Source organism: Corvus brachyrhynchos, unplaced genomic scaffold (genome assembly GCF_000691975.1).
Source record: "Corvus brachyrhynchos isolate BGI_N302 unplaced genomic scaffold, ASM69197v1 scaffold1, whole genome shotgun sequence".
NCBI classification, from domain to species: domain Eukaryota; kingdom Metazoa; phylum Chordata; class Aves; order Passeriformes; family Corvidae; genus Corvus; species Corvus brachyrhynchos.
The window spans coordinates 11197114-11221480 of NW_008237222.1; the positions used below are offsets into that span (position 1 = coordinate 11197114).

At 39.8% G+C, this 24367-nt stretch overlaps 1 protein-coding gene across 1 annotated transcript in view; it reads left to right on the forward strand.

Annotated features, from left to right (window-relative positions):
* ASPG (asparaginase) overlaps positions 1-24367 on the forward strand; it is a 46118-nt gene that overhangs the window by 2335 nt on the left and 19416 nt on the right. Inside the window, exons 3-10 of the mRNA XM_008629793.2 lie at positions 4310-4439; positions 7037-7148; positions 9862-9987; positions 11450-11533; positions 12603-12729; positions 18851-18963; positions 20454-20639; positions 23584-23697. Coding sequence (XP_008628015.1) covers positions 4310-4439; positions 7037-7148; positions 9862-9987; positions 11450-11533; positions 12603-12729; positions 18851-18963; positions 20454-20639; positions 23584-23697 — 992 coding nt within the window. The remainder of the gene's footprint in view (positions 1-4309; positions 4440-7036; positions 7149-9861; positions 9988-11449; positions 11534-12602; positions 12730-18850; positions 18964-20453; positions 20640-23583; positions 23698-24367) is intronic.

The following is a 24367-nucleotide window of genomic DNA, read 5'->3' on the forward strand; positions in this document are numbered from 1 at the left end:
CAGGTGTCAGGGTGAGCGAGATCAGATGCAGTGACCGTGTTCCCCTGCCTTGGGACAGGTTTCTGCTGCTCTCCCACTAGCCTGTGCCTTCCTTCATGAAATCACTGAAGAGTTCTGTCTTACCTAACCAAGAGAGGGGGAGACTTTGATGAAAAGGCTAGATATGCTGAGCTCTCTCTCAGCAGCTGGAAAATGTTTACATCCAAAACTGAGCACTGGGATGTGTCAGTATAATGCCTGCATTTTATCTGAAGGCTTCTTAGGTACCTACAGGTATATGCTGTGTATTTTTAGATGCCCCTAAATGTCAGCAGAAGGGTGCCCAAACTCACCTGACACCTCCACAGGGCCCCAGTCCAGCAGCTGGTTGGAGTGGCACCTAAGCACCCCTTGATCATCATTCAACAGGCACAGATCCAAAGAGATACCAGAAACATCAACCCATTAATGTGTCCAGGGAAAAGAACGGATTTCAGTCAGGTCTGACTTGCTGTAGGGCTGTGTTGGGTTAAAGGGAAACAGGGTAACGTAAGAGTGGGAGTGAGAGGGAAACAGTCCAGTTTTGATCAGTATCCATTTAGTTTCTTTCCTCGTTTACTTGGACGGCAGTGGAGCATGCCAGGGCTTCCACAGCTTATGTCTGTCTTGATTCAGAAGCATGGGTACTTGTGATCCCTATTAGTTTCACGCCCCTGCTGGAAATACTGTCTCTGCTTTCATTTGTAGGATTAAAACACTTGGGGCTTCACCTTGGAGCTGCCTAGACTTGATTTTTTTAAAATACATGTCCTTTCGTCTCAGAAGATGGTGATTGGCTGATCCTTATTATTGTAGTAAAGATGCTGTAAGGTGTTTTTTGTTTTTTATGGCTGTCATCTTTGTTTTTAATCTGTCAAAGATGTAAAAAAAAAAAAAAGTTCATCTTTCAATGACATGTGGTGACTTGCCTTTCTCAGTTTGCATTGTTTATACTAAAACAATTTCCTACTTTTGTTGCCTCAGCTTTCTAAATACCTCTTTTAAGTAAATAAATTATAATGACGTATCTCATTCTTTTATGAATGAACTTTATAACCTCTTCTCATCTTGTATTTTTTTTTTCTTTTGCTTAACACATGTCAATCATTAAAGCATGTGCCAACAATCTAACAGCTATGATCTAATGATGCTGACTTGCTGCATCCTGGTGAGGGTTTTGGCCTGCTTTTCATACCCACATCTAGCTGCAGAGCAGCCAGAGTACCTCTTTCAGAATATTTGGCAGTCTTTAGTGTTCAGGCAGAAAGGGCATGGGAAAGGCAGCATGCTTCAAGGGAAGATACAATAGATGCTCATTTCTTCTATTAATCAGTGGATGGAAAGTGCCTGTTTTCAGCCCTTCCTAGAACTACAAGTGTTTTACTTCAAGCACAGTGAGCAGAAGTAGCTCATCTGGCACCTCCAGCACGTCTTGGACCTGTTGGAATTTCTGCACACCTACATGTTATCTGTGCAGGAGTCATTTTCAGAGGCTGAATAGTCTATTTCAATTTGTGTGAGTTGGATGACAACCAGATTCAGGTGCAGACTCTCTCAGTATACATGTTTTTGTTGTCAAGCCACTTCAGTGCGTTTTTAAAGTTTCTTACTCCTACTTATTTCCTCCTACATCAGTTTATTTTGGCTTATCAGTAGCTCATTTCAGAAAGAGAACCTTACTGCACTCCAAAGTGAGGTTGCTGTGATAGTGATCTTTCTATCAAGTTTGTGCTGGTGCCTTCAGGAAGATCTTTCCCTTGGGCATGTGGGCTAGGTCTCTTTCCTAGCTTTTACCTGTAAAAAGGAAAAAAATCCTCAACAAATCCAAGTAGAGCTAAGCTAAATACCCCTAGAAATATTGCTTATCTTGGAATAGTCTGCTTAGGTGACTTAGTTATTTATGTGTCTTTTTTAGACATACTAGATTGTCAAAGGACTGGCTGCTGTGGTCCAAACCTTTTTCTTTTTGAAATCTATGTGCCTCACTTCTGAAAGCTCCAAGTACTGTAGCTGCTGAAATTAATATTTTTGTTCCCTGTTCTCTGCGGCAGCACAGGTTGTAGGATACCTTGTTTGGCAGGTAGCTATAACTGTATTATCTATAGCACCAGAGTGAAAAGCAGAGTCCCAGACTGTAGGTGAGACAGAACTATGATTGTTCTCCTCGGTCACAGGTGCCTGTTTGCTGTTCTGCCTTTGTCCACCCGCTCTGTGATGCCAGGGCTGGCCAGCTAACAAGGGTAAGGACAGAAGTTGATGAGAGCCATTTGGACAAGTCACACAGTCTGCCTCTTCTCTGCAGGGGTGAAGTTGCTTCAAATACTTGGTCAACAAGCTTGGCTCACAAAAGCTGTTTTCCATGCATAATAAAGCAGAAGTGTTCTTAAAACTGTTGCACTTGAGTTCCCCTGTGTTTGCTTCTTGAAGCTGTAAAGCAGAAATCACTGCTAGATGTGGATGCATGTGGGGGGCTGCATAGGTTGTAAGTGGGTCATCTTGGATACATCTGCAGAATGCCTTGAAAAAAAGGTTTTCATTCACTGCAAGCAATTAGAGAAAAATCCTGACAGATTTGTGATTAAGAGATGAGGAACTGCCGTTTATAGAGAAGGGATTAAAGAATATTAACTTACATCAGCTCTCCAGTTCCTGTGGCAGATACAAAAAATAAACAGTCTAATCCATTGTCGATATTCAGAGCAAGATGAACACTGGGCAAACAGAAGAATAATCAGGAAACACCCAGGAAGCACTTGAAACTGGGCTGCATTTCTGAGCCAAAATGACTCAATGCCCGAGTGCAGCAGAAGTGGCCATTTGTGACTAAGCTAGGAACATCCTCAACAGGAAAAGCAGGGATTGTAGCTGAATGAATGAAACATCCAAGGCTTGAAAGTGTTTTAAGTATATTTTGTAAAACTAAGTATTCTGGCAGTAATCCAAACAAATCCACTAAAATGCTGTTGCTGTCCTGTGAGGAAGTTGGCTATGAAGAGGCCTTCTTCTTCATTTAAGGCAAGCCAGGAGGGAGATTAAGGAGTTCTTAAGGATTTTTCTGTGAGCTCGGAAAGTAAATGGAAAAAGATAGAAGTACTATTGAAAATATTCTCTGTGTTTTGAGTATTTTTAAAAAAACCTTGCTGTTTGAAGGTGAACCAAAAATAATTAGATGCTAACTTGGATGAGAATAATGTTTAAATAAACAGAACTAGGAAGTAGGAGAGAATTCCCTGGCCTCAAATTGGAAATAACTTGAACTAACAGAAGTAAAATAATGAGGTTTAATAGTTTATTTTCCTTGTGAACAGATGATATGAAACAGTGATATTAAACTGAACTTGACAGTAGAATCTTGAAGTCCAGAAGGAAGTACCTTGGAAAGTCCTTGAAAGAAAATTATCTCAAGAAGTCAGACTTTAGAAAAACAGGGTAGTTTCTGATTCTGGATGGCAGAGCTGTCGCTGTCGTTCCTGAAACAGGGAATTGGGAGATGAGTTGCAGCTTAGGTTCACAGGTGAACTCAGTTCTGTGATGCTGAGGACTGTAACATCAAAACATTAGGTGCCTTTCTGGCTAACAGAGAATGGCATGCAGATTCTGTATGGAATACCTGGTTGCAACCAGGACACCTGCAGGTCCACCAAACACTAAATGTGTTCTTAGGGTAGTTTAAACCTCCAAACAGGTTTGGACCTGTTTTAGGGTCCCTGCCACAGACAGACCCCATCACGGGCAGGGAGAGGGAGAGCAGAGTTTGAGAAGCATCCACGCTTTTAACTTTTTCTATTCAGTGGTTTATGCACCTTTTTAGCTTTTGTCAGTTCAGATGTTCAGTCCTAAACCTGCTAGTGGAAAGTACCTAGTATACATCACAACTTGATAGTACAAAATGATGCTGAGTGATTTTGAAGTCTTCTGCTGCTCAGTAGTAATAGTATCTATGGCAAATGTGAAAGAGAATGGTAGGTTTCTGCTACAGTTGCAAAACTTGGCTCCCTGTCCCTGCTTCTGATCAGTATTTGCAGGCAAGCAACAATGAAAAATGGGTAAAGGCATAAATGTTTGATGTGGAGATTTGAAACATTATTTCTCTTAAATAAAGGATTTATTTATGTCAAGTCAAAAGAATAACTGCATGAATATTTTCATGGTTTTAAACTGGCAATAGACTGTTTAATTCGGAAGGATGGGCAAACTGCTGTGTAGCTTGACTACTTCCCTCCTTACTGTGCCACTCGCTCCCTTTCCATCCCTGCTCCTTTATTTACTTCCTTTATTCTTTGTTTTTAAGGGCTTGCCCCTGAGGCCAATAAATTAGTAAACAGCTTGAAAACCATGCCGATGCTGCACGATGAGGCGTATGCCCGGGAAACAAAACTGAACAACTCCCATGAATTCCCAGAGAACACATTGGTGCTCCCGTAAGTACAACTTCCTTGGGGCGAGGAAGGGTTAGCAAGTGTCTTGTTGTTTTTCAGGTAATTACATCTCTAGACATTTGACGTGAAGAATCCATAATGAGGTTAGCAAAAATGCTTCTGTTAGTTCAAAAGAAAAAGGTGCACCATGTTTGATGTGATAGAAAATATGTGTTTGGATATATTTGCAATGAAGTGCCTTAGAACTGCCTGAGAAATAACTTTTAAGTTAGGCTACAAGTAACCATTCTGGGCAGTCCATTCATGGATTTTTTTTTTTTTTTTTAATATTAATTTGCTGCTGTGCAAACATACAAGTATTCTACAGAAACTAAGAAAACTGTATATACAGCTCCATGGGAATTATCTTCAGCATATATCTGAAAAAGTAGTGTGTAATTAATGCATCTGTGAATATGCCTCATGCTTTGATTCTGCAGGCCTTCTGGTTTTGAAAGCCCTAAAAGCTGATTGTTTTTCCCAAATTTATGCAACATTATGATAATAAGTGATGGGCTTATAATTAATCTGCATTGCTTCTTAACTGTTGGGCAATGATTAATAAGCTTATAGATTTTATTTAGAGGGCAGTATGCTAATTTGAAATATTCCCTAGCTGTGATGAATGACTGTACCCCTGTAAATGTGCTAACTTTGCACAAAGAATGATTTTACATAGTTGCTCAAAAATAAATGGGACCATAGCTGGTGTGCTGTAAAAGTAAAAATGGATATTCAGTAATCTTTAAAGAGAAAACCAGGATATTCAAAGAAAATATAAGGTTTGTTAAGTTTTTCTACTTTGTATCGAAGTCTCTATATAAAGCTTTAAAAGGTAACCACTTAAAAAGCAGATAGCAGGAAAAGGAGTGAATGAAAAACTAATGGACTCCTGGTGCAGTAGTATTTATATGAATATACAGTTTGTGTTAAATATGATGCTTACACTAAGACAAATGGAGCTCTATTATGATGCTGTGCTTGAATAACTTTTGAATACTTAAGGGATTAGAAACAGAACTACACTATACACAAAACAAAACGCCTGTGAGTCCTCAATATACTTCTCCTGGCACATCTTTTCTATGAAAACCAGAAAAGCTTAAAACAGTCATTCACTTCAAAAAACCTGAGGTTTAAAAACTAATCTTGTCTTGTTTTTCTGGCACTGCTGAGTGCTGTTTCTGGAGGTTACTTATGGCAATTTGCCATCTTGTCTTTTGTGCTAGCCAAATGATATTTTAACTAGGTGGTTGAGAAATATTGTGAGTTCCTGAGGGGAGAAGATTTTCTGAACTTTGTATATCTGCATGTAACATCAATATAAGAGGAATTACATGATCTCTTTTTAGAGAGAGGCATCAGAAGTTGAAGACAACTGGTTTCAGGTATCAGGATGTCATGTTTTATTTAAACAGCACATCCTCAGGAGAGCTTTCTTGTCACAGGTTTTCAGCTGACTTCCAAAGTTACTCTTAGCATGTGTAAATGTGATATCCAGCAAGGCAGTTTTTCATGTGAAGCCTGACTTCTTAGGTACAGTATGTCAGTTTAAACACATTGTTTAAATGCTCTCTCTGCAGTATGCAACAGTCTTAAGGCTTCATGAGGGGAGCAGGTCTGCAGATTTTATTAGAAGTCTCAGGTGTCTCGAAAATGGGAAATATTGTACCCAACTTTAAAAAGAATAGAAAGGAAGATAATGGGACCTGCTGACCTGTCAGCCTCCCCTCTGTGCATGGGAAGGTCATGAAATACATCCTTCTAGAAGCTCTGCTAAGGCACATGGAGGACAGGAAGGCGATTTCAGCTAGCACAGCTTTACCTGGACTTCTGTAAAACTTTTGATGTGGTCCCCTACAACATCCTTCTCTCTCCATTGGAGAGAGATGGATTTGATGGGTGGACTGTTAAGTGGATGAGGAAGTGGTTGGATGGTTACAGCCAGAGAGTAGTGGTCAATGGCTCAGAGTCGTGATGGACATCAGTGACAAGTGGTATCTCTCAGGGGTCTATACTGGGACCAGTGTTATTTAATATCTTCATTAATGACATGGATGGAGGGATTGAGTGCAGCCTCAGCAAATTTGTAGATGACACCAAGCTGAATGGTGGTGTTCACACACTTGAAGGATGAGATGCCATCCAGAAGGACCTGGATGAGCTGGATAAGTGGGACCATGGGAATCTCATGTGGTTTAACAAGACCAAGTGCTGGTGCTGCACCTGGGTCAGGGCAATCCCTGGTATCCATCCAGGCTGGGGATGAACAGATCAGAGCAGCCCTGCCCAGAAGGACTTGGGGATGCTGGTAGATGAGAAGCTGGACAAGACCCAGCAATGTGCACTCACAGCCCAGAAACCACCGATGTCCCAAGTTGTATTTATTATTTAATTAAATTTAGGTATTTATGCTTTAAACCACATCAAGCCATGAACTTCTAAACTTGTAATTTAATTTCCAGATTCAAGATATTTTTCACCTAGACTTGGGGGATGGAGAGGAAAAGTGTGAAAACTACTGATTTAAAGAGAAAATCAGAAGTGATGAGATGATATTAACACTACGAATTTTTTTTTACAATTCTCTTTCTTCATAGTATCTCCAAGCAAAACAAGAGAATTTTTTACACAATCCTTGAGCTCTCGCCACTGCTTGATTCCTCCAACATGACACCAGATGACTGGGCCAGAATTGCAAAGAAACTTGAGGTACAGTGATGTGGGATAAGAATTAATTTTTCACTTAAACAAAACCAGCAGTATATCTAGTATGCTCAGCAAGACAAAACAATTCAGTAGCCCTGTAGATATATATTTGTTTCTTTAAATGTAAAGTACCTTAATTAGTTACTTGCAAAGTAACAAGTCCTGTGCTTGCAAAGTTTGCAGAATTTTTTTTTATTTGAAAATGTTGTAAACTCCTTAAAGTTACATCATTCTTCCAAGGATAAGCCATGCCATGATTCCATACAATAAAATAAATGGAAAAATTGCAGCTATGATTGGATAAGGTATGTAACATGGAGGTTGATGTGTCCTAAAATATTGGCTTGGATTCACTGTCCAAAAATGTTTAATAAAATCCTTAGGTGTGAGTAGCTTAACTGAAGGTTGCTTAGTTACACATCATTTGAGTGTTCAAATAGCTTAATAGTTGGCTATTGACATAGAAAATAATTTAATGTCTTTATGCCTTTCTTACTCTGGGCAGACATGGACTGGACTAGCTTTGGCTTTGCAACCAGTAGAAAAAACTACTACTAGAGTTAGGTGTCCCACAGTGGAAAATGTTTAAAGCCCTAGATATTTCTGCATATATAGATAAATTCATTACATCCTTCTCTAGAATAAAAAATATAGCATTTCTGTGCTCCTGTCCCTTGCCTGAACTTAGCTATGTGCTTTTAAAAAAAGCAAAACTGCAAAACACTTGCAGGAATTCATACACGGCTGACAGAAATAAATAACTGTGGGGTTAGGAAGATACTGCTCTTCCACTCCATGATAGTGGGCTTTATAGTGTAAATTCCCTCCTTCCACCTCGCTGTAGCAATTCATGAACAGTTCAATAATGCAGGGAATGATGCTGAAGATTCAGGTAACAGTCTTTCACCTTTAGGCTCTCTAATTCTGAAACCACCAAACTTGTGAGGTTGGTTCTCCTCTTAAATGCATGTTGCCCAGGCAAAGAAGAGATGGAGGTGCTGTGTACATGGAAAGTCTTTGGGATGGAGCAAGGGTGCAGTTGGGCAAAGCCCAGGGCCAAGAGAAGGCAGCAATCCCATGCTGAACAGGAGAGAATTTACCCTTTTCCTTATTGGCATATTAGTTTTTATTACAGAAAAAAGTGGTTTTTTCTTGTACACAGAATGCAGGTTCTCTGTGTGTCCAGTATTGTAATCCAAATGAAGTGTGCAGAGAGGCAAACAAAGGAACCTTTTCAACTCTCCAGCTTGTGTACAGACACTGCCACTTTGTGTTCATCTTGGACATGTGCCTGGCACTGCTGTAACATGCTGATGATTTTCCAGTCTAAAATCTTCCAAGATGTTTCTGTGGGATATCTCCTTAACTTATCTCCTGATCTTTCACAGTATGAAGCTTAAACCAAAGTATGTTCTTTTGCATCTAATAAGGCTTATAAGGCTGAAAACACTTGTGAGTGTACTGATTCAGAGAGGACAGTTGGCTATTTCTGTGATCTTGGCCCTTCTTGAAACCTCCTTACCTTGTTGCTGCCTTGGTGAATGGCTCCAGCATGGTTTTTGCATCACATTATAGGTTGGCCTTCAGAAAGACCTTGCAACACTGGCAGATGTGTTGGCTCAGTTGTTAGATAAGCTATCCCCTGAAGCTTCCAGTAGGTAGGAACAGGTAGACAGACATGAGTATCAGTGAAGAAATGGCAAAAGGACAAGTAGGAACCTACAGATGAGTTTGGAGGTGACCTTAGTATCAGGAAGTGCCAAGCATGTGTGCTTAGTGTTAATGTAAGGAGTGTGATTAAAAAGAAATTTTGTTTAAACCTCCTTTTTCCTCCTCATGCTGGCACTTCATATATCTGCTTAGAGTTCTATGTAATCCTTTCCATGTTACCAAGTTACATCAGAGACATCAGTGTCTCTCCCTACAGTGTTTGCTATGTCCATCATTCTTAAAGTAGCTGAACCAATTCCTTTTTCTTCCAAAAGCCAGAAGATAACTCTATTCTAACAGGATGAGCAGTGTGATTCATGACTTTGCATTAAACAAAACCCCCACCTCTTGTGTGGAATTGTATGCAAATTAAAATTATAATAAAATTCATTTTGATATTGCATGTGCCTAATAGTGTAAGGGCCTTCTCAAAAACCATCAGGCGAATGCCCATTAATGAACAAGAAGCCTCTTCCCGAGTTTCTGCTATGGAAAGGATGGCTTTCCATCAGAAGAGGGCACTCTGACACTGGTAGTTTGCTTGTCTGCCACACGGATTAAACGGACTGTTTTTCCCCCTATATTATGACAGCCCTGGTTTGCCTAATCTGTTCCTGTAAATGGTGTAATCCCTACAGTAAAAGCGGCAACAAGAAATCAGACTATACGACTAATTTGCATATGTTAACATTCATGTTTAAAGCCATTGCTAAGCTTTTCTTAATTAGCAGTCTTCTGGTTTAAAAATGCTGCATTAATATGTATACATAGAAGAATCTCTTTGACTGTTCTGTAATTAGAATTACTGGCTCTAGTGCTTAGTGTCCGATTAACCCTTAATTGTATTTAAACTGGGAGCAGGATAACTTTGGGAGGAATTGTGTGTGCAGTACCCTATAAAGCATTGTGCTGTTGCCTGCATCAGTGGAAGTAATGCACTGTGTACCTCACCTGCTGGTGCCAGGGCATTGCTTTAACAGTGTGAAAACTGTCTCTTCCCCTCCAGGAGCACTACGAGAAGTACGATGGCTTTGTGATCCTGCACGGTACTGATACTATGGCATACACAGCTTCAGCCCTGTCCTTCATGTGTGAGAACCTGGGAAAAACTGTTGTTCTCACAGGATCTCAGGTAATAGAATTAATTTGAAGTTGAAGCAGGAATTCTCATTTTTGGTTTTTATATGCAGAACCTGGTTGTATCCTGATTATCACTGTACAGCTTAGCAGTGCTGGCCAGGCCCCTGGCCAGGGTGAATCGTCCCAGTGCTGACAGAAACGAGTGAGAAATGTCAGGCTCACCAGCTGAGGATCTGCCCCATAATTTTATCATTAATGACTTCACAACTCTGTACCAAATCAGACAAGGAGTTCATTATGGCTGGGGCCAGATGCTTCAGAGAAAGACATAAGATCCTGTCATTGGCCATTGTGTGTTAATTGGTTTATATGAGAAGCATTTTTCCAGCCTCAGGTGGCCACTGGTTGTCAGCTGTCTTTTTTTCTTTAAAAGCCCTGAAGCTTAGTATTTTTTACTTCATCAGTTGTTATCTCAATTTATGTTAGTCATTGTTGCATTCTTTATAATTTTAAAAATAAACTTAAAGCATTAGATGCATTTTTGATAATTTCTGTTCCACAAAGCATCTAATATGGTCTGTTTCCTTTCCTCTAAAGACTGCATTTATTAATTTTCATTTTCTTTGCTGGAGATCAGCCCTTTGCATATTGTCTGAGGGGAATGGGTTGTCTTACTAGAATAGCTTGCTTGAGTGTAAAATACAGCTCTAATCACAAAGGAGAGATGAAACATCACATTGTAAAATTCCCCTCCCCAATCTCATAACTTCCCTTTCACATGTGGTGTATTTGAAGTCAAAATACAAAAGTCTAGGAAGGAGTAGGCTCCCACTTGCTGTCTTGACGTGGAGCAGTGTAGTCATGATACATTGGTCAAGGTTTTGCTTTCTTTTTGGTTTTATTGCTTGGAGATCTATCTGACATATGATCCAGCAAGGGAGCATGTGATTTCTTTTTTAATAGTTGATGAAAGAAGCACTCTCTTTTAATAAAGAGGCATTCTGAAAAGGCATGGAAATCATCACTCAGCAGACCATTTCTGTTTTTAATCTTGCCCTTTTCTGTCAGTAATAACCTGCTGGCTCAGTTTTACTATGCTATGAGGAAAGATGGTGCAAGAGAGCTGTTGTGAAGCCTATCGTGACAGTTCTGTATGTTCAGGGGTGTTGCTTTTCCTCTCTATCATCACTTCTCCTATGCTCAGTCACTTTCAACTATGCCTACTTGCTAGTTTTTGTATTTTTCCTGAACTAGTGTTAATATCCTTAATGACATTAGAAAAATCTCTCTTAGTTTTTAAGCACTTAAATTATAAAATTATGTTAAGCAGAGAGAGAAATCTTGCCATCTGCTGCAGTTTAAAATAGTTTGGGTGAAGAAGGAAAACTTTTTTTGTCATAAATCATTGTTACATAAATTATTCATGTATTTGTATTGCATAAGTTGGACTCATTTTTTCTGCTGTGTAGGCTTTATATAAGGGCTCAGGTGTAATTCCAGTCTCTGTTCTTCAGGTGCCCATTTATGAGCTGCAGAATGATGGCCGAGACAACCTTCTGGGGGCACTGCTGATGGCTGGGCAATTCGTGATTCCTGAGGTCTGTTTGCCTGGGAAGACCATCTAAGGAGCTGCATTTCTCTCTCTAGCCAGGACACAAACTTAAATACTCACTAAATATCCAGTAGGCAGTAAGGAATTGTACTTAAGCAGGAAGATGAATGGATTCCACTGAGGTAACAGTGCTTGCTTGGCAAAGCATGTGCTGTTCTCACATTGGTCATATCCCATTTGCCCATACACAATCTAGAAGGACTTTCAAATCTGAAATATATGCTGCAGCAGGCTTGAAACTGGAGGTTCTCTTGCAAATATGTGGGATCTGAAACACCTGTAAGTCGGTTTTTTAACTGAATGTTACTTTGAAGTTCTCCAGTCACTATAGAACTGTGTGTGTGTCTAGGAGTGTCTTCTAGCTCTGTTCCTAAGGATTGAAGTGTCGAGAGTGACACACCTAATGAACATGAAGGTACCTCCATAGTCTCAGCACCCTGCTGTTTGTGCTGTGCAGCCCAAAACTCTGAGAGAAAATGGGTCAGGTTGCACCTCATTTTACTTCTGCCATGCTCCCAAAGCCTGTTCTTGTAAAACAACAGCAACAGCTGACTGGCCAAGATCTTAATAACTGATAACAGCTTTGAGGTATCTCTTTTCCTTCAAGTTGACAACCTTTAACAGACTTGAGAAGGAATGTAATTATTTATGTATGGTAACTTTTTTGGAAGTTATCCTCATTTTCACCAGGCCTTTCATTATGTTTTGGACTCTGAATTTATACATAACTGAAGAATTTATTAAAAAGTTCACACTGTTTCTTTCCTCCATCTCTGAAGAGGACTCAGGCAAATTTGCTGTCTCCTAGACTAAGCCTCATGAGAGGATTATGAAACTAGTTAGCTCTTAACTTGTTTTGTTCTTAAATTCTTAAACCAATGTGTGACAGATGTGCCAACTCTTTTTGAAAGGGTTAGACTTGTAAACATCTACTAGCCTCTGAGTTGCTTTAAAGATTTAGAAAACACTTTATAAAGGATGGACTACAGTATTTATCTACTGCATCTTTTAATTACTGGCTTATTCATAGACCTGTTTCTTTACTTGTCTTGCAGGTGTGCCTGTATTTTTATAATAAACTGTACAGGGGAAATAGGGTGACTAAGGTGGATGCTGGGAGTTTCAATGCCTTTTCCTCACCTAACCTGCCTCCACTTGCAAATGCTGAGGTTGATATTACAAGTAAGCAACATCATCTCTTAAGCCATGTAATTTATGCTGCTTGCAATAGAGCTGTAGCTGAAAAGAACCTGTGCTTATGTAGTTGAAATGTCGTTTTTAAAGTAAAATATCTTTGAAGGTCCTGTAACTTGACTTCACTTCATCTGCTCTGAATCTGTTTAAATATTAGTAAGGCTGAGACTTTGTGACTCAACTGCATTTATCTATTGAATATAGATGTGAGCTAGACTGACTTTGACTAGACATCCAGACTAACCAGAGGGAATGTTGCCCCTGTGTCAGGAAAACCTTGCTCCAAAGATAAAATGAGGGAGTCAGGACGGAAAGAACAAAGAGTTTCATCTCATTAATGGCCATGCTGGGCTCTGAAATTGGGAAAAAAGTCATTGCAGAGTACTTGCAGCTTCAACAGTCTAACTCTGTTGCATGTCATTGTGTAAGATGTTTTACTGGATATTTAGGACCTGTCTGAAGTGCAAACACACAACAGCAGACCTAAAATATGTGAAGTTTTTTTTCCCCAAACTTATTCAGGCTCCCCGTAATTTTTATGTGTCTGTTTCTTAAGGAGGGGAAAGACTACATGAAGGTTTTAGTACCCACTTGCAAAGTCATTAGATGAGTGTTCTTGGACAAATGGCACCCTTTCTTTGGAGAGGGGAGAAGAGACACACATTTGGAATCTAGCCAAATGGAGCTGCCAGAAAACATACTAAAGGACAGTTCTAAAAAATCTGAGCCACTTTTGGATAGACTAGGTATTAAAAAGGAGTAGGACTTGGTGACAGTCCCCATTGTTACAAAAAAAAAAAAAGAACAGGAGGGTGTTCCTGAAATCTTCTGATAAGTGCCATTAGTGGCAGTAGGAGACCTAGCCCTGTGCCATGCAATGTGCCATTCTGAATGGATTCTACTGCTAGAGAAAGACATTCCACAAAAAAATAAACTTCTCCCTTCCACCTAAGGAGTGGAAGTCACTTAACAAAGTTTCAGGATCAAGGTGCTGTGTTTGTAGCGGCCAGATACAAACTGAGGAAGCCCGTGAAATACTGTTAGTTGTCTGTAAGACATATCTCAGGTAGAGTCTGCTACTGTTGTGCTGTGCCAAATAGGTTGTCTCTGAAATCAGTGGAAGTGCTGATTGTTGCACTAAATTGGGGAGAGTCTTCTTTCTTGGGTTTGTATGAACTGCATCAAACAGGGTATGAATAAATTCCGTTTACCGACCGATCAATAATGAAATCAAGCTGCAAATTGCATGCTATTCCTCTCTTGGATTTGAATGAACTGTTTTGTGATTCCTTGTCTAGAGTAGAAAAATGAGAAAGTTATTAAGCACTTCCCTTGGCCCATATTGGGTCCCATTATCTTTTCAGTAAATGCCTCATTGGGATCAGTGGGGATTTCTGATTTAAAAACTGATGGTGTGATAGGCTCTATTTTTATTTGCTTCAGTTGATTACCCAGTTAGGGTAGCATCATTTATCCAAGATGACGGTGTCACTAGTGAAGGATTGTTTCATTTTGAAAGAACATAGTTTATAGTAAGGGCAATCTACTAGTGCTGCTTTATTTTGTCCAAAGTAATTGTTTGAAACATTGCTGTCTCCCTTGAGTTTGCTTGTATGGTCCTTGTATGAAGCTTTCATGGAGACAAGGAACCACTTGGGCTTTTAAAAACAAACCAAACAAATCTAGCATCTTTTAACTTTTTTTTTTGGTCCAAATGACTTTATATAATATGTCTTAATCCTCTTGTAGACAGGGCTGACTCTGGCTGATTCAGCATTATGGAGAGCAGCCTGAGGATGCCAGGAGGAGTAGGCCATGTGCAGAAGCTCTTCCTCAGGCTCCCTGGTTCTAACAAAGCTGGGAATGAAAATTCCAGGGAAGCAGAAGGGGAGAGGTAGCAGGATGGAGGAAGTGGGGAGCATAGTGGGATCATGGGTTGGTGCACAGGAATGGGAAGACATGCTGTTCACGGCTCAGCAGAGCATATAAAATCTACTTCAGAGCTAGAAAGAAGAGGGAGAAGCTTAGTCTTCTTCCCTCCCTTACCCTTCCAGCTCTCTTTTTCATTTATGATATCCATTTTTTATCCTGTTCCCTTTTCAGATGAGTCTCCCAGGGGATTTCTAATCCCATAACTGGCTGTGTTCTCAGCCAGATCCTTAGCTGTGTTAGCAATGCCTAGGAGTTGTGTTACCCAGTTCCAGATGAGCAAGTGTGTCAACTTCCTTAGGACTTCCAACTTAGCACAAGAAACTCCTGTAAGAAATGAAAAATTCTAGCCCACTCCTGAGCTGAGTAAGAAACCCAGTGCTGATGGAAAATACTTTTGCAGCAGAATCAGAAATCTCTGTATGAAATGGACAGTATAGAAATAATAAAAAATATTTCTAAAATCTCAAAGCTTACCAAATAAAAGACCTTACCTTATTTCTCCCATATTTTTAAAGCAGGCAAGACAAGGAAGACTATTTCTGTTGAAATCTGTAAAGATTTTCAGTATATTTTGTAATTACTTTCCTTTATTCTTGATTGTCCTAATGAAGCACACACGAAACCTGCTTTGTTACTGTGGCTGGACTTTTCTTCATCACACATGCATCTTCTGGGAGTGCACATGTACAGGACCGTATTATGAGAGACAACCTGTGCAGGGGATAGAGCCTGTGTGACTGTGTGTGCAGATGTGGCACAGCAGCAGCAGGTGAAAGCCCTTTTGGGCTTGTTTACCCACAAATCTTGTTAGAAAGAAGCTATTAGTCACTGGCCAAGTCTGCATCTTGGTTGGTTGTTTATATAGAAAGCCCAGGTCATTCATGTATGAAGGCAAATGCCAGCTCTCTTCACTGGAGTGCTTTTGATCCCCATCTCCGCTCCCTTCTGTGTAGGCACCTTGGTTGTTGCAAGGACACCAGTCAATTTAAATATTCATTCCCAAAGATGTATGTTGATTGTTTTATAACAAACTGCCAAAAACGGGGGTCTGTGCTTGTTTGCCTCCTGCAGGAGTTTGCAGCCATAGGTTGGCCTGTGCTCCCCACCCCTCGGCTGCTGCCGTGAATCGCAGTGAGCGCTGGGGCAGCTTATGTAATGGTAGGGCTTGCCTGTAGCCCTGCAAAGGATGAGAAGAGGGCACTGCTGTTTGCATGGAGCTGTGCAATCAAGAAAAGCTGTATTTCTTGTTTGATTTCATAACTCGGAGTTCAGTCACCACTCCTAAGGGAGGTGTCGCTCTCAGTGGCTGCTCTCCTGTTATAAGCTGAAATCTGCACTGTGGCATAGGCTCTGTTTAACGTTGGGGAGGGGGATTTGCTGCTTTCTGATCTGTGTAGAGTTACTTTTATTTTAAGTCATGTTGATTTTTTTTGGTGCTTACCCAATCACCATGTTTTGTGTACGTGTGTGAATAAAGCTGCATAAGATAAAGATGTAATTTTTTGGCAGTAATTTTAGAGGCTATAGTGTTTGGTATGGAGGAGGAGATTGGAAATATCTGACTATTGTTTATGTGATGGTTTGGTTTGGAAGAGTAAACAGAAGGCCTCAATATCTTGAATGCAGTCTCCTTTAATAGAACAATCTACCCCAAGCCATTGTGAGTATAGTATGTAAATAGCCATTACTTCTTTATTTTATGTACACTGCTTTAGAAGCGTTCTTTCTGCTGTGCCACACTAGTAGCTAGCTTCTGTTTGTTCCTCACTTTTGCTTCCACATTTACATGATTCATTGTGCTGTATCAGTTAAACTCTTCACAAGCACAGGCCACCCAAGTCAGAGCAGGTTACTGTTTTCTGTGCTGTGCCAAAACTGAGTATCCCTGATTATTCACTCTTATCCATAAGATAAAAAAGTGTTGTGAACACCAATAGATGCAGCTTTTTGTACTTCACTTGCTTGTATATGAGTTTCTTACTTAGGAACTGTTAGTGATTCTTATGTTCTTGGGGCTTTTTAACTTAACAAAAAAAGAAGATTGCTCTGTGGTATGATACAGCAAGACAGCTGGTTTACTCGGTACAATGAAGATGCTTGAACTTATCTATGTGACATAAATATTGTTCCTGTTTGGGGATGTAAACTTTGAGATGGAGGATGCAAAGGGTGTGTTCTAATTTTTTTTTTCTCTTGCGTGGTGTCCTGCCTCATTTCCAACAGTTCTGAGTAAATCTGAGATGAAGTTAGGCTTTTATGTGTATTTGTTTCTCTTTGGCTCTTGCATCACATTTGCCTTTTGTTCTGCCTTTTAGACTTGTTTGGCAAATGGAAAACTGACATCTGTGGAGTCTGCAGCACCAAACACGTTATGTAGGCTGACGAGGTTCATGACCAAGCGAATGTTAACTCAGGGGCAGGGCAATCTTTATCTTCTTTTTAATATAACTTGGAATTACATCACTATACTATGTCTGCATGCATTAAATTTATCTTGGAGATGTTATTTGGTAGAGTGTACTCCAAGAGTACAGGTATAGGCCTGGTGTAGGTCTGACTTCTGAACCGGTCCTCTGATCTCTTTCCTTGGTCTTCTGCTTTTGGCAGTGTCTTAGTGCTCCATGCCAAGGCAGGTTTCCTCAGTTCATTCTTCAAGTTGGTTACAGGCATCAGGGATGCTCACAGTTGCCAAACGTAGTAGAATGCATTTGTGAAGTTTTGGCAGGGACTCCTACTTTATGGAGGATAAAAGAAAAGCAAGCTGTGATACAATTTTATTGCCATCCCTTCTTATAGAGGAGGCTGCTTTTAAAGAGTTAACCTGTTTTTTAGAAGGCTGAGAGGAACGGATTTATTGCTAAACACTTCTGCTTCTTAAAGCACAGTGCACATGTTGAATGTGGTTAGCCAGGCCTGTGAACCTCATGTAGAACCTGTGCAGAACAAATGCACAGGCTCTGCACTTACCTGAGTTCCTCCTGCAGGTCTCTAAATGGCTCTGGAAAGCTCCCAGAGGCCTTTGAGAGCTACTTGGATAACAAGTCCAGCCAGGTGCTTTCAGAGTCATGCTGGACAGCTTCTCAGAAAGAAAGAAGCTGCAGAAATGGTCTGTACTTCTATTCTCCCAATGCCAGGGCAGTAGGAATCCATGTGCTGAAGTGTGACTGGTTGGACAAAAAAGTGCTGAGCCTACTGCTTGTGACCTGTTTAATGGTGAATGGCATTTTTTAGAAAGAACAGAGGCTCTAGTTGGTGACAGGGAAGGAAAGTTCATAGAGTCTTATAGGAGACAGCTATTTTTTGTCCCAACTTAATGGATTATGTAGTTTTTAGTATCTCTGGTAATGTGGCAATAGAGCAGGCTTCAATGGAGGCTTTTACATTTACTCTTGATTTTTTTTTTTTTTTTGTAAGTGGCTGTCTGCTGATAACAAGAAGTTGCAACAGTAATTGGTGTGAGTAACTCTCTGCATGGCTGAGAGCAAGTCAGTATTATGCACGTAGATCTTTTATCTGTCTTGCTGTTTGGGAGTTTCTCCAAAATCTCAAAAGCTTAACTCATGAAGGGGAAGCAGGCAGCTTTACAGCATGGTCTGTTTTCATGGAGGCACAATGCTCTGAGCTGTTGGCTGCTATTTGTTAAACCTCTTCCACTGCCTTGTAGGAGCTATCAGTGCTACCAATGCTGCACTCCTACACTGAAGTAGTAAAATTTTGAAATCAATGATGCATGACTTGGCTTCTAATAATGGAACACAAACAAACTATTAAACAGCTGGCTTCTGGCTCTAAATGTATAATCGGAGTTAATTGAATCCTTGCTATTTTATTTAATCGTTAATAACTACCTAATAAACTCTGGAGGTGATTAGCAGCAACAGTAACTGCATTTGTCATCTCTTACGTCTCAGAAGATCCAGGTCTGTTTTCCAAACATGAATCCAGCTTGTATCAGGCCAGCTACATAACAGTGAAGTTCAGGTCAGTGTATGACAAGTAAATATCTCACCTATGCCAGACCAGCTGCCAGTTCTTCTGTCTTAAATGGGCCTTCATTTCCTCTTTAAAAAATACATTGTCTTTCATGAATCCCCTGCCTAAGAGAGTTGTAAGCATGAAGTACTACAAGTGTACTTAATAGTATGTCTTAAATTAAAAAGGCTATTTCTTTAAATAGTAAACTGGGAAACGGTTTGGAGAGCCAATACCAAAAAGAAATTTCGAGTTCACACCAATATGAACAGGAATGTTGGACTTCTGCGGATCTTCCCAGGAATCACTGCTGCTGCTGTAAGTGTCACCACTTCATTTTGGAAATGAGTGAAATGATGCTCAAATAGATATAGGAAAGCTGCATTGTTTGGAGCAGTGGTTGGGGTTTTGGAGGGAAGGGAAAGGATCTGTCTTCCAATAAACTTTTTTTTAAATATCAGGACATTCAAAGACTATTTTCATATGCCATAAACGATTGATAAAAGCTTTTCAAATATCTTTTGTATGAATTGCCTGGGCTCTGGAACTTAAAATTAATTTCTTATCAGGGTTTATAAATAGGTCAAGTGTGGTTTTCTAGACAGGTGCAAGCTACAGTGACGAGGGAGATATTCTCCTGCTGCATATTGAGGCATATTAATAGGTATCTTGTCAAAAAATAGACAATATGGTGGGTGGAGTGTGATTATTTCTACAACTCATGCTTCTTTTTTAAGGTTCATTTTGTCTCACACTGATGGTTAACATGACCCTCAACATTCATACAGAGCTGAAAATGAAAAGTGGGATTTTGCTGCTGAAAATGAGAAGTGGGATTTTTTTGCCTTTAGAAATTATTTTGCAGACTGTGATTTTAGGTAAATTAGCCTTTAAATTTTTGTCTAATATTAGTTCCATTAAATTGACAGGTCTTTTGTGGCTCTTGCTGTCTTAAATTGAATCCAGTAGTTTAAGCAGCACTCCCCAATTATATCACCATTCTTTTTAGGTGAATATGAACAGATGGAAATACAGAGGGGTGGTATATTTGCAATAAAACTCCAGCTGCATAGTTAGCCTCATGGGGGTTTACATTGCATAGGGGGGTTTGCATTTAGCATATGTGATCAGTAAGGAAACGTCTAGATTGTTGAAAACACATCTTTCTAGGAAGAGAACTCTGCTAGGCATTCTCTTACAGTGAGGCACAATATCTACTTCAATATCAACTGGCTCAAAATATATTAGTGCCTCTGAGTTAAATCAATTCGGTTTTGGGTTAAAAAACTTCATGCTTCATTAGAATGTTCTTTCCTGAAAGGTGAAACACTCTGCCTCTTGGGCGGACGTTGGTTAGCAAAACTCTTTGCTAAAGCAGAAAAATCTGGGCAGGGGTGTGGAGTTCTAATCTCAGTTAATAATTCAACATTTATTTCATAAGTGTAAATGTACCTTTTTGTTGCACCAAAGAGTGGTGCAACAGTACAGCCTGTTAATCGCACTTAAACAATAGCATCCTTTTTCACATCAGGTAATGACTGTACAAAACAGTTTATTTTAAAATCTAACCCTCTAGAAATTTTGAAGGAAGCCAGAGAGGGAAAGTCTCATGTTTTTAAAGCTTATTCTACAGTCTCAGTTATTGCAAAAGGGAAGCACAGAAGGGTGTGAGAAGACTATAAGGCATGAGAGCCTGTAAAACCATAGCAGGAATAGATCATTTTTAAAAATGCTGTGCCATATGTGGAAAATTTAAGGATGACTTAAACATACCTTTTGTCTCTCTTCCCTGTCTTGTTTTTAAACAGGTAAAAGCATTTCTTCAGCCTCCAATTGAGGGCATAGTACTGGAAACTTATGGAAGTGGCAATGCCCCAGACAAGAGAGAAGATTTGCTGGAAGAACTGAGGAGAGCAGCTGAACGCAAAGTGGTCATTCTGAACTGCACCCAGTGCTTACGTGGGGCTGTTAAAACTGTCTATGCAACAGGGCAGGTGAGGGGTGTGCAACTTCATTCTCCACTGCTGTGTAAAAGAAACATCCCACTCATACAACTTGATTGTAAACTTCCAGTAGTCCCAGCGTATAAATCCAGGTTTATTAACTGTAAAGTTGTTGCTCATAAAGTAACTACATCTGAAAAATCTTAAACTGGAAGCACTTAAACACATATCTACAAAGAAGATCTTGTTACTCCTGGTCTGAATGGTCAAAACAGTCAGCTCAAATCCCAAATTAGCAACTGCTCACTCCTGTCATGTGCAGCACTCCAGGATACTTTGCATTAGATCCGTAGTATCTCTCTCAGAGGGATTCCATTGAGCTAAAAGCTAGCTTAGTGGTCAGATGATCAAATAAAGTAGTATTTGATAGGATAACAGTTGCTTAGCTACAATGTAGGAGCATGAAGAAAGCCTGTAGATGCAAGCAATATCCAAATCCCTGTTCTTTATTTGACTGGAAGTACAACTGAATTCAGGGCGAGATTGGAGAACAGTATCTAAGGAATTGTCTGTATTGAAGAATGGAAATCAGTTTAGTTTAACCCATGCGGGTTGGCTTAAAGCAGGTTTTGTGTACATACTGTTACTATTCAGGGCATTTTATAGTGTGTTTCTCAGTTGTGTACCAAAAAACACGACGTCACTGGGACTAATAAGAGCACAAAGCCATATAAGAATATGTGCTGCATGTGAGGGAAGCTGGTTTAACTGGCCTTTAGAAAAGGACCAGCCATTAAATACCCAAGAAGCACTACCAGAGGGTGACTCATCCCTCTGCATTGGACACCTGGTTTTGCTGGGAGCAACCACCTGTCTGGCAGAGCCAGCCTCTTTTTTGACAGCATGGCAAACCTAAATACCCTGGTCTGGTGCTGAAACCTGCCTCTTTTAGCTTTGGTTTTGACACAGCTTTATATAATACTTGCACAAATTCTGTTTTGAGGAGAAAGAAAAGGAGATTGTAAGATTTTCTTTATACCTCCTTAGTATCCAAACTTCATATTTTCTGATACAGGCAATTATTTGGATGTTGGTAAAACTGTTGCATAACTTAATGGAAATATTTTGAGAATTAGTGACTTTTGCAAAGATCCCATGCTCTGTAGCAAATACTGTAGGAATATGTGGATTATATAGAACAGCTCACTCTGAAAGAAGAAAGCAGTTAAGTCAACAAAAGACACCAAATTTATGTTTGAAAAACAACATGAAAACGAAGCCTAGGTTTTATGTGATCTTCTGCTTGAAATGAACTGCTAAAATGTGTGGAAATAAGAAAAAACCCCCTTTTTCTATGCTCTGGTTAAAAGATTCTCCAAGTAGGCACCTAAAATGGATTTTTGCACTCTGATCCAGGCTCTTGATACGCTGAATTGAAAGATTCCACTCAGGTCTTAGTGAACCACTTTAAGGCTGTGTGGAAACGTGTTCCCTTCTGGCTTCCATTTTTTATATGGCGTTTGTACTATGTTGCTTCAGCATCAGTGGTTGGAGGCTGTTTTCTTGGCATCTTTTGAGGAGAATGGTGAACAAGCCAAGTCCTATGGAATTACTTCATGCTTGTTCTTTCACTGCCTTCTCCTTTTCGTAAGGAACTGCTCAGTGGAGGAAGTATCATAAGTGAATGCTGTAAAGTTGCTGTAATGTTAATTTTACTTTCATTTTTCTTTAAATGAAATATTTCAAAGGTCTTTGCACATGGCTGGGCCAGTTTTTACTCATTCGAGCTAGTCACATAGGTCACCTGAGTCCCTGGCTTCCCTTGAAGTGTTTGTTTTAATTAACTGAATGTCTGGCCTCTGATCCATCTACACAGTAGAAACTTATAATTGAGGGGACTTTAGGTATAGGAAGGAAGCTGGGAAATCCCTTCCTCCTCGTCTTTCACAAACCCACTGAAAAAGCCCTAACTGTTCTTTGGTTAGCTCTGCAGTACAGAAACTTTCTCACCTTTTCTGTACATGTTTTCCCATGGGACTTTAAAAAATGTTACTCTGAGTCTCTTGGAGGTGGTTAATGAGCTAATTAAGGCTCTGTATCTTGCTGAAAATATTAGTAAAGCCAGAGTAAGTTTTGAAGCTGAAGTTTGTATACAAGGTATTTAAAAGTAAAATGCAGTGTAAAGAACCTAGTTCAAGCTGCTTTACTGTGAGGCAACACGTTATGGCAAAGAAGGCGATCTGTGATTTGCCCAGATACAGTTCAGTGACAAGAGATCTGAAATCTCCTTTGTCTTTGTTATCTTGTACACTTACAAGGCTTGCTGATCATAGCAAAGATGCTTCTTCTTTTTGCTTTTGTTCAGACAGTTTATTTTTTTTAACTACCATAAAGATAAGTTAAAAAGGTCATCTTTTTCAGTTGTTCTTGTCAGAACTGTGTAAATTACGTATTTTAGTTGTATCTTCTAAATCATACGCTGCTAGTGCAGCCTGAAAGAATCTGAAAGCACTCCCACTGTGAGCACGCTGTAGTGCTGGAATTCATCCAAAGCAATGCCCCATAAAAGAATGGTAAATATGTCTGTGTGAGAACAGCCTACTTGGCAGTGTTCAAAATGCCACTAGGTTAAAACAGAGTAACTGCAGCTTTTCAATAAAGGGAATCTGACAACTCTGCAGATAGCTGATACGGACCTGTAACCTTTCCCTTTTAGCATAGTAAGCGACCGTGGCAAGCATTTGGTGGAATTCTTCTGTGTTATTGCATGAAAAGGAATTTAAAGTAAAAGTCATCTTTATTCAGATTGCTCTAGTATTTGCTTGGTATTTGATAACTGAAAGTACAAAAATTACAGTGGCAGTAGGAGGAGCAAGAGAGTGGAGGCTTGGCTGCACCCTGTATTCTGTGTAGTTACTCTTTCAAACACCTTCTCTGTATGTGCAGGTATTTCTGAATGCTATGCTAATTAGAATCATTATTCCTTTTTATTCAGACTCTTGCTGATGCTGGAGTAATTCCTGGAGGTGATATGACACCAGAGGCAGCCCTAACTAAACTGTCATACACGCTCAGCAAGAGAGACCTTAGCTGGGAGGAGAAGAGGCAGGTAAATATTTCAGTGTGACCTTGAAAGACTTTAAGTTTCTCATCTACTGTGCTAACTTCTGTTTAACTTCATGCCTTGAGCTTCTTTGTTGCATTTAAAAGCAGTTGGTTCCAGAGCCGTAATGTGAACAGCCCGTGGTTTTTTTTCTTATGGAAAATACTATTAAGCAAACAAATGTATGAAGATTGGGAGAGAAAAGAATTCTCTGCATAAGTCAGGTGAAGACCATCACTGAGCCATTAAAATGCCGTGTTTAAATGGTAGTAGTCTAGCTTGGACACTTCTGTATTGAAAATTCTATGTGGAAATTCTTATGGGAGACAGAATCCCAGCCCTACTGAAGTCAGCAAAGATCTTGTCACTGATCTTAGTGTGGTGAAGATTTCATCCCAGACTCATTCACACAAATTAAATATTTATTCTGAAAATAAATATTGCCTACAGCCTCTTCCTTTATGGCATTACTCATAACAGTATTAGATTCTATTTCTCTAAGAGGAGATACACTTTATAATACATAAAAAGTAGAGGATTATTCTAGAGCCAGTTGTAACTGCTTTTAAAATCAGAGCCCTTTTAGCAATATTCTGACTGTTCATTGGTTGCTTAATCAAGGCCTTTTTTCCTGCAAGTTACTTAGCTGTTTATCATGTTCCTTTTACACAAGGAG